The following is an 11,296-nucleotide window of genomic DNA, read 5'->3' on the forward strand; positions in this document are numbered from 1 at the left end:
GTTTTGTATATACTTTTTAAAATCCTTCACTATTTATATCACTATCTCATCTCTTGTCATTTCTCTTCTACCATCAAGAGGTTCTGTCACCATACCCTTATTAACTCATGAAATATTTGATACAACTGAATTGGAAGTTACTTGACACTGGCTACATTTCTAAATTTCTTCTAGAATACTCTACAGTGCCTCCATCCTCAATGACAACTCCTCTTTTAGGCTAGGCCCTTTCCTGGAATGAATTTCACAGACATACAAATCTTTACTACATATCTAATTCCTGTAAGCTCCAATTCTTAAACAGTCTCTGGTTTTAATCACCACAATCTCAGGGTCTATGGTATTTGGATCCTTTAATTCTTTGTTTCCAGACCAAAAGTAGTTGGGCCCCTGGGAAGAGATAGCTAGACAACTGTTGTTACAGTATGACTCTGTATCTCCTAATACACTCAGTGCTTACAGGTTTAGCCACACGCAGATGCAATAAATATATAAAAAAGTGATGGGAAGGACCCAATCTGAGTGATTCTCCATGATATCTTTAAAACGATCTCTCTCCAAGTTGGTAACATAAAACACTAGGTACTTGAGGTGTTAATATGCATTAGATACAAACACTCATACCACATCCTCAGCAACAAGTACCCACACAGAAGCACACTCACAGGCACACCCATAGAAGTTCCAAGAAGATCTGAGGTTAGTGTTCAAATAAATTAAGGAGAACCTGATATAAACAAAGTCACACAGGTACTTTACTGAAAGACTTCTCACAATCTTTAACATGGTCATTGTACATTACAAATCTCCAAGATTGTAAAACATGCAAAGTTTCTTAAACTCATTTGACCTCAAAATTATTTTTTGAGTAATATCTTGCTGAACTAGTGTTCTAAGGAACATCTTTTAGGAAGTGCTAGTCTAAAAGAATGAAGGTACACTTAATTGTGACTGGTTGTTGTTGTTAGTTGCAGTCCATTCAAACCTGACTCATGAGGACCCCATGTGAGGTGGGGACAAAGAAAACAGTAAATAAGGGGAAGAGATACATACCCCTCCCCTAAACACACACTACATGAAAAACGAAGAGAAGGGAATAGAAAGCGAAAATATGTTTAGATCTGGGAGAGATCTCAGCAATTACATGAAAAAGTCCCTTCATTTTAACATGATTTGTATAAGGTCACAGAGCTTATTAATAGTACAGACAGGACAATATCAACTTAATCCAAATAGTCTGGTGAGGAAAATGCAAAGCCCAGTGTTAAATCTACAAGTCACAAGATGTTACAGCCTGAAAAAGTAAGAAGACAAAAATCTTAATCAAAACTAAAACATTCAATGCCAGTTTGATCACCTTGCTTAATTAGGCTCTTACTATTCACTGTGTTTAGATTTGATGATAAATTCCTGATATTGTATAAATATCTTTACAAGATTAAAAACTTCTTAATTTCAGGGAATATGAGGAGAAAAAAATGCTGGTTCTACTTGATGAAAATCCCTTGAGAATATCCAAAACAAATTAAGAGAATTTACAAATATAATTTGAGAGAAAAAATAAAATTAATCAAATAAATGCTGAGTCATAAAATACTTTACTAGGCTACTTGCCACAAAAGTAGTCATTTTCTCTTTTTTCTTTCTTTTGTCTCTTTTCTCTCTTTCCCTCGCTTCCTTTTTTTTCCTCCACCAAAATAAAGTCTACCAAGTCAGAAACACAAGTTTCTATAACAAACAGCATGGATTTAAAATATATTTCATTACTTACTCATGATGAAAAGAGCATCTTCCCTTTTAAATTTCTGACTGGTAGATCAATTAAGCCTGCTAAACAATGTGTTCTACCTTGCATATGGCACAGTGATTGGGTCATCGAGATAGTCACACTTAGATTATTAAAATACACTAATGAAACAAGCAGATATGTGAATCTAGACAAAAAACAAGACTAGGAGAATAATGACTTAAAATTGCTACACAGCATCCAGAACAGTTTGGAGGGGAGTACATCATGCTTGGTAAAGTAGAGGGTCAGCAAAAAAGAGGAAGATCCTCAACAAGATGGATTGACACAGTGGCTGCAACATCAACAACAAAATAACAAAAAAGAGTTGTAATATCCTCATAGTGATTATGCTTTGGATTCTTCACAGATGTTTTTATGGGGATAATACAAAACAAGTTACTGAAGCCGAGATTCTTTTGACAAATTTACATCTCCACAAGGTATGCTGATCAAAAAATATGGATTCTAAACAGAAAAAAAAAAAAAAGTGTTTTTTTGTTTTTATTTTTTTAAAGAGAGACTGGGTAATTTAAATTACAAAATATTTTAAAAAGTCTCCATAAATTGGTCATCATTATTTCTATTTCTTCAGTTCTCCTCAGCTGGGAGCTGACCAATCTCTATAAACTTTTTCTGAGAGAATGCTGGAACAAGAACTGATCAATTGCTGAAAATTCTTTATCTCTGGTGAAGAAAGAAAAGCATAAATACCCAATTCAGAGGTAGCTGTTGGGGCTCTTCAGAGGCCGGGAGATACTATGAACACCCTGACCCTGCTCTGCATTTCTTATCAAAAAGTATGTGAGGTCCTGATAAACCCAAGTATATATAGGCTTAGGAAGTGCATCTGCCAGTGTATTCACCATTTTATGCATCTGAGGACCTAAATATAGATAGCAGAACTTTCTTCCTATGAAAAATTCTACGCATACTGAGGGGAGAAGTTTAAAAAATCTACCCCGTGACCAACCGCTCTGACAAGGATCACGATAGAAAGTTCCGGGCAGAGGAGGAGAAAAATGTAGAACAAAATTCAAATTAACAAAAAAAGACTAGATTTACTGGTCTGACAGTGACTGAAGGAACCCCCAAAACTATGGCCCCGGACACCCTGCTAACTCACAACGGAAGCCACTTCCGAAGTCCACCTTTCAGCAAAAATAAACAATATACGTGAGGAACATGTTTCTTAGTTCAATCAAGTATACAAGACCAAATGGGCAACACCTGTCCAAAAGCAGAGCTGAGAAGGCAGGAAGGGACAGGAAAACTGGATGAATGAACACGGGGAACCTGGGGTGGAAACGGAAAGGAGGACAGTGCAGTCACACTGTGGAAATTACAACCAATGTCACAAAACAATTTGTGTATAAATTTTTGAATGAGAAACTAATTTGCACTGTAAACTTTTACCTAAAGCACAATAAAATTAAAAAAAAAAAAACTACAATGGTGTTCTTTTTGATCCCTTGTTATATAAATGAGTTAAAAATGGCCTGTGTGTATTCCCCCACATTGTTTACTTCTTCATAGCAAGTTGAGGCCTGTCAGCTTGAGACCCCAAAAACCTGCCAGTGCCAAAATGAAGTTTGTACCAGCCAATTGTTTTAAAAATAACCCAAATGCATTCTCTGAGGAACCTTGAAATCATTACTTTGAAATGTAATTTGAACTGTTCATTTATTGTTTTTTTCTTAAAAATACATTGCTTTTATATATGATTGTTTTGCTGGTCCTAAACATTTCAAAGAAATAAGTCTTTTTTTTGTTTTAATCATACCTTTATTTTTATTTGTTTTCCAAGTAGATGATGTTATTCAAAAGGAATAATGTATATCATGTCTGTAAATGAATCCAAGTTAGGTCGTACACTGATTATGCTATAAACAGTTTATCCAGCATTCCAGATACCTTCCATGGATTTAAAGCAGGAGTTGGCAACTATTTCTGTAGAGGCCTGATAGTAAATATTTCCAGCTTGGTGGGCCCTGTAGTCTCCATCATAATACTCAACTCTGCCGCTGTAGTGCAAAGGCAGCCAGAGACAATACATAAACAAGTGAGCATGACTGTCTTCCAATTAAACTTTACTTATGGACACTGAAATTTGAATTTCATATAATTTTCATGTGTCATGAAATATTATGCTTTTTTGATTTAAAAAAAAAACTATTTAAAAATGTAAAAACCATTCTTAGTGCACAGGCCATACAAAAGCAGTGGTGGGTCAGATTTGGCTCATGGGCTATAGTTTGCTGACCCTTGGTTTAGAGGATGTGCAAAACTATCTTCATAACTGGGGGATTTTAACAAATTTTGTGGTGTTAACATATAAATATTGATAAATCATACGTACATATCGTCTACTGATAGCGTATGGGCATCACAAAAGTGTAATTACAATCATAGTAAAACAGTGTTAGAAGCAAAAAAAAAAAAAGCCCAAATAAGCAGATTTGTAGTCACATAGAGCCTTCCTGCTTTACATACACAGATTAACTGCACCTACTATCTGCTAAGACTAGGTAAGATAAAATCTTGTAGTTACAAGCACTCTAAGGTGCTACTGGGGGGCAGTCGCAGTTCAGTGGTAGAATTCTTGCCTTCCACATAGGAGTTGCAGGTTTGATTCCTGGCCAAAGCACCTCATGCCCAGTCACCACCGGTCAATCAGTGGAGGCTTGTGTATTACTATAATACTGAACGAGTTTCAGTGGAGTTTCCAGATTAAGACAGACTTGGAAGAAAGGCCTGGTGATGTACTTTTGAAGATGAGCCAATGGAAACTCTACAGATGACAACAGTCTGATTCCATTTTGCATGGGGTTGCCATGAGTGGGTCAGGGTCGAGGGGTGACTTGACAGCAGCTAACCACAATGACAAGATGCTACTGCTTGGGAGCTCTCTGACCCAGACTCCTCACCTTGCTACAAGAGGACCTCACCTAAGATACATGTATGTCCTGCCCCTCATCTCCTCTTCCCCAGGGTTTTTCATGCCCTTCTCTACGTATGGTGAATCCCTGTATATTTGCTTCTGGCAGACCTACTGCGAGGGACCAACCCAGCATGTGGCTGTCAGTGCCTCTGCCCCAGTAAATAGCTTGCTGTGTGACGTGATCACTCTCTCCTTTTCATGTCTATTTTCTTGATCAGTCCCAAATTTCCTCCAACTCACTACATCTATGCACTAAACATAGATTGGCTTCTATTTTAAGAGTCTTGGATCCAACACTGTTTAATTATAACTGCCTTGGGGCAGTGGAAGTAAGGAGGCTCAAAAAGTACAGATCAAGTTTTTCCTATGGTTATTGAGGTTAGGTTCCAAAATAAACCTATGGGCAAACACCCTCGGGAAGTCAGAGTTTAAACCCAAATAAAAGCCAGCTGTCACTGTGCAGACCTCCTATCTCAGACACACCAAGATTAACGTGTGAGGTTATTATGCAGACACAGAGCAGACCTTACTCAGCAATCATGCAGACAGATTTTCTGAATGTCTCTGGCCGTGATTTGGCACTGTGTCTCAGGAAGTTGGCTCTATTAGATTGAACCTTATTCCCTCTATAGCTCACCTCCTCATTCTTTCCTACCTTTTTCTGCTCAACCTAGGTTTATTCTAGAACAGATGGGCACTTTGCTACAATTTGATACAAAGAGGAATAAAACTCATATTCTCAACTTCATGGGTTTCACCCTTTATTTGGGGGAAAACTAACAGGTAAATGAGGTCAGCGGTAGTTCAGTGGTTGTATTCTCATCTTCCATGTGGGAGACCCAGGTTTGATTCCAGCCAATGTACCTATGCATAGCCACCGTGTGCCTGTCAATGGAGGCTTGCATGTTGCTAGGATGCTGAACATCAATTGCCTCAATTTTTCCTTCAATCAAAAAGGAATAGTAATGCCTCCCTATTGCAAATAGTCATTTAGCACAGTGACTGCCATATATCAAGCATTCACTCATAGTAATATTATTATTTGCAGTAGATTTTGGGAGTTCTTTGAAGGGTCCACTCTGCCAGTATAGAAGAAAGAACACAAAATTAGATGTCCTGTTTCTAACTTGTTTCTAACTTCTTTTTAGCCATCTAGCATTATCAAATATATTTAAGTTGTGTAGTTGAAATTTTGTCTATTACAAAACAAGAAGAGCATATCTCTCCTTGCTCACTCTCCAGAGATGTTTGGGTATCCAATGAAATGAGATATGCAACAGAAGTTTTAATATTGCAATAAAATATGTATAACTATCTTACTGTGTAGGTTTTAAATACAAGTCAGTTTGACTTATAATGATTTTCTCCTCATAGTTTCCCAGTGAAAAATAAAACTTTATATAAAATACAGATAAAAGCTTCTAAAAAACTGGGGGGAGGGAGGCTCCAGAGATAATCTCTGGAACAGAAGAGAGTGGCAGGTATTTAGCCTGACTTCCATCAGCTCATTATTTTTGTTTATATGGTATGACAAAGATTTTATGTAATTATACGTGCAAGGAATATTCAAACTTCATTATTAACTTACATATTTTCCTGGTGAATGCAAAGCCCATCATATCCAACAGCAGCTGTTCTGTGACATGTTGATAAAATACATGGCTTACAAGCAATGACAGAGGAGCCCAGCCCTGTCCACACCCCTGCCCCACTTCCATTATTAAATTACTTCCACACATTTAATCACTTTTTCCTAAAGTGACTGTGAAATTCATGGCTTGCATCTGATTTCACCCGAAATTATTTACTCTAATTAAAATATTTCCATCACATTTATAATTTTATAGTTTAAAATGAATGTTGTATTTAGCATGTCAGTGAATTACCTAACAAAAACCAATCTCTTTATTTTTCTAGATTTACTAAGAATTGTTCTATAAATCAAATTCAATTTAAATTACACATAATTTTCAACAAATATTCTGATGTGAAATTGCTTGATCTTTCCCAGATTTCCTAAATAATTAATTGTTTTTAAATATCTATGAAATAAGAGATTGCTACTATTATTAAAGTCGAGCATACTAATGATGGTGAAGATGGCACAACGCTGGGCAACGTTTCATTCTGTTGTACGTGAGGTCACCATGAGTCAGAGCTAACTCAATGGCAGCTAACAACTATTACTACTAGGACAAATTATATGTAGTCAAAAAGTTGTTTAAGAGAGCTTTGAAAATAATTTTACCTAGGAAACTGAGTGAATATTCTAGCTATTTGATAGTCTAGTATTTCATTTGCTGAAGTCAAATGTTAGGTTCCGTCGAGTTGGTTCTGACTCATAGTGACCCTACATATAACAGAACGAAACACTGCCTGGTCCTGCGCTATCCTCACAATCACTGTTATGCTTGAGCCTGTTTTGCAGCCACTATGCCAGTCGTCTTGTCGAGGTTCTTCCTCTTTTTTGCTGACCCTCTACCTTACCAAGCATGATGTCCTTCTCCAGAGACTGATCCCTTCTGATAACATGGCCAAAGCATGTTAGACATAGTCTCGCCATCCTTGCTTCTAAGGAGCATTCTGTTTGTACTTCTTCCAAGACACGTTTGTTCGTTCTTTTGGCAGTCCATGGTATATTCAATATTCTTTGCCAACACCACAATTCAAAGGCGTCATTTCTTCTTTGGTTTTCCTTATTCATTGTCCAGCTTTTGCACGCGTACAACGTGTTTGAAAACACCATGGCTGGGGTCAGGTGCACCCTAGTCTTCAAGGCGACATCTTGCTTTTCAACACTTTAAAGAGGTCTTTTGCAGCATAATTGCCCAGTGCAACGCATCTTTTGATTTCTTGACTGCTGCTTCCAGGGGTGTTGATTGTGGATCCGAGTAAAATGAAATCCTTAACAACTTCAATCTTTTCTCTATTTATCATGATGATGCTTATTGGTCCAGTTGTGAGAATTTTTGTTTTCTTTATGTTGAGGTATAATCCATACTGAAGTCTATGGTCTTTGATCTTCATCAGTAAGTGCTTCAAGTCCTTTTAACTTTCAGCAAGCAAAGTTGTATCATCTGCATCTTGCAGGTTGTTAATAGTCCTCCTCCAATCCTGATGCCCCATGCTTCTTCATATAATCCATCTTCTTGGATTATTTGCTCAGCATACAGATTGAATAGATATTATGAAAGAATACTACCCCGGTACACGCCTTTCCTGACAATAAACCACGCAGTATCCCCTTGTTCTGTTCAAATGACTGCCTCTTGGTCTATGCACAAGTTCCTCATGAGCACAATCAAGCATTCTGGAATTCTCATTGTTTGCAATGTTATCCATAATTTGTTATGATCCACACAATCGAATGCCTTTGCATAGTCAATAAAACACAGGTAAATATCTTTCTAGTATTCTCTGCTTTCAGACAGGCTCCATCTGACATCAGCAATGATATCCCTGGTTTCATGTCGTCTTCTGAATACAGCTTGAATTTCTGGCAGTTTCCTGTGGACATACTGCTGCAACCACTTTGGAATGATTTTCAGCAAAATTTTACTTGCAAGTGATATTAATGATATTCTTCAATAATTTCCACGTTCGGTGGGATCACCTTTCTTGGTAATAGGCATAAATATGGATCTCTTCCAGGTGGTTGGCCAGGTAGCTGTCTTGCAAATTTTTTGGCATAGATGAGTGAGCACTTCAGTGCTGGATCCGCATTTGGATTAGAGGAGGTAATTATTAACATGGAAGGGGCTGCGAGCTTGTGTTAAAAACAACTTTCAACTGCTGGCTAACTCAATGTCTGAAATATTCACATCACAAAGCAGGTCTTCCCTTGTTGCCGGTTTTGTTAGGTGCCACTGGGTAGATTCTGACACATAGCGACCTCATATGACAGAGTAGAACTGCCTCATAGGGTTTTCTAGACTGTTGTCTTTCAGGGATCAGATTGGCAGATCTTTCTCCCCCAGAGCTGTTGTGGGATTTGAACTATCAACCTTTCACTTAGCAGCCAACTGCTTAATATTGTGCCACCAGGGCTCCTTCTCCTTGTTGCTAGTACATGTTATTTACTATTTGTGATAAATGACCATTTCTCCACAGACTCCTTGAAATAGTCAGTGTCTACTCCTTTTACTGGTTAAGTGTTCGGTTTCTAACTAAAAGGTCAGCAGTTTGAATCCATCAGCTGCTCCTTGGAAACCCTATGGGGTAGTTCTACTCTGTCTTACAGGGTTACTATGAATCATAATAAATCGACGGCAATGGGTTTACTCATTTCACTAAGATTTTTGGTCCATTGCTACAATAAAGGGCTTTATTAATTGTTTTATTTATGTTAAGAGGGTCTTCAGTAGTTGGGCCCTTCTTGTCAAGCATTTCTTTTCTGTTCATTTATGCTTATCCAATTATACCTTTATATTCCATTCACAATTTTGGCACTGATAAATTATTTAATCTAATCATAATTATCAAACATTACACAGTACTATTTCCTTATGTTTAATCAGCATCAATCACTAGTCCCTTTAATTGTATATCAAACACTTTAATAAAAGCTTATTGAATTTAAACCACTAAACATCCTACATCTGAAAAGCACATTTATTCTATCATAACAGTCTTTTTTTATTCCCCCTTCTTAACTTTGTTGTAGACATCTTTCTTCATTTCTTTATAGATTTTTATGTTGGCAGCATTGGTAAGAACAAGTTTTCGTTTCTTTCACATAAACCATTAAACTAAATGGACACATGTTGAAATTACCATGCATACAGTTTCCCCAAACTCAAATCCATTGCAGTTGAGTCAATTCTGACTCATAGGGATCCTACAGGACAGAGTAGAACTGCCCCATAGGGCTTCCAAGGAACAGCTGGTGGATTCAAACTGCCAACCTCTTGGTTAGCAGCCTGAGCTCTTAACCACTGTGCCACCAGGGCTCTAAAGTTTCCCCAGGCATGAATAAATTTGTATCACTCCTATGTGGGGAAAAGGGAAGCAGGGAGGGAGGGAGAGAACATGATTCCAGTTGATGTGATTATGTAGAGAGAGAGGGACAGTTACTAATTCTGGGATTTCTGACATGAGAAATCAAAGCAAATCACAAACCATAAGTCATTCTTTGGAACAGAATGTGTAACAGCCCCAATACACTAGAAAAGTCCAAAAATACAGGTAGTAGCTTCCAACTGGTATAAACCTAATGGTTTTCTAGGTATATTAAAAAATACTACATTTGATGAGCTTATAATTATCAACTCTCTGTCTTGCTTTTTTGAAAATCCCACTTTCACTATCACAGTTTCAACTATCATTCAGTGAAAAATCACAATTCCCAGCTAGGTGACACTGCAATAAGCATTAAAGAAAGAATTAAAATTAACTCTGCAATTTACTACCTACTTAAATAGCGAAACTGCATGTGTATATGTATACGCAAAATTTAGAGTGAGTACATTTATTTGTGTGTATTCATATTTGCATAGATGGCTTTTTAACAGCCATAAGTTATGGTAGAAAATGCTGAGAATGCTGTCTACGAGTTTGAAAAAAAAAACCCTTAAATGGTGATATATAATATGAATTGGAATACTCACTGTGAAAAGACTGGAGAATATTAGTTGCCCATTCATCTGTTAATCTTCCTGTTTTTGTTATTTGGATACATTTAAGCTGATTTGAAGATTCTCTTAATTCAATCCAACAAATCATATTTTCATTGTAAATAAAATCCAGAGTATGAATTTCATTTCCATTGACTGAGCTCAGGGTTGCCATTTTACTTCCATTAAGATGGAAGACCTCAATTGTTTCAGAATTTGCAATTAACAGCATAGGTGGTCTATCTGTAGGTTCTGAAATAAAAGAAAAAGAGGGAAGTGAATAGTGAGTCATATTTTTTCAACAAGTTTGTATTACTCATTAAAAATCATTCCTGTATATTTTATGTATGCTTAAAAAATTTGCTTGTAAAAAAATACTTTCTTATAACTCACATTCATGCTTCACTGACTATCTATTTCACATCACTTCTCTGAGGAAAATAAATCCCACTGAGCATTTGTGTTCCTTATTTCTTAGTCATAATGTGTTGTCTAAATGTGAGGACAATGCTATTTACTTTCATTGCTGGTAAATAAAGGAAGTGCTGTGAGTTGTTTTTCTAGCAATGATGATGGATATGGACTGACCTCTCCATACAGTTTTTCAGGCTTCCCTTGTGAACAAGGGTATGCTATTATGAGATGGATGCATGAGGTTAGGGATAGATTCCCTGGAGTAGAACATGCAAAGCTCACAGGCTCCTACAAAGAGTGCACCTGTGACCTTGCCCTCATTGGCTCCTTGACCAGCAGACCCTAGGAGCAAATAAGCATGCATTCCCTTAGTGACTAGATTATGATTACTTAGCCACCTTTCTTCTACATTTAAATAACAAAGATACCTCTTCCCCACAATAAGGAGAATAGGATTCTAGACGTTAAAGAAACTTGTTCAATAACACTTCTGTGGACAACACATCTTTGCTGACGTTAGGATGAATATATGGTGTCTTTGAT

At 37.0% G+C, this 11,296-nt stretch overlaps 1 protein-coding gene across 1 annotated transcript in view; it reads right to left on the reverse strand.

Moving 5' to 3' along the window:
* LRP1B (LDL receptor related protein 1B) overlaps positions 1-11,296 on the reverse strand; it is a 1,771,065-nt gene that overhangs the window by 1,140,340 nt on the left and 619,429 nt on the right. Inside the window, exon 6 of the mRNA XM_004375116.1 lies at positions 10,334-10,591. Within this exon, the coding sequence (XP_004375173.1) occupies positions 10,334-10,591 (258 nt within the window). The remainder of the gene's footprint in view (positions 1-10,333; positions 10,592-11,296) is intronic.

Source organism: Trichechus manatus, unplaced genomic scaffold, assembly GCF_000243295.1.
Source record: "Trichechus manatus latirostris isolate Lorelei unplaced genomic scaffold, TriManLat1.0 scaffold00033, whole genome shotgun sequence".
Classification (NCBI taxonomy): domain Eukaryota; kingdom Metazoa; phylum Chordata; class Mammalia; order Sirenia; family Trichechidae; genus Trichechus; species Trichechus manatus.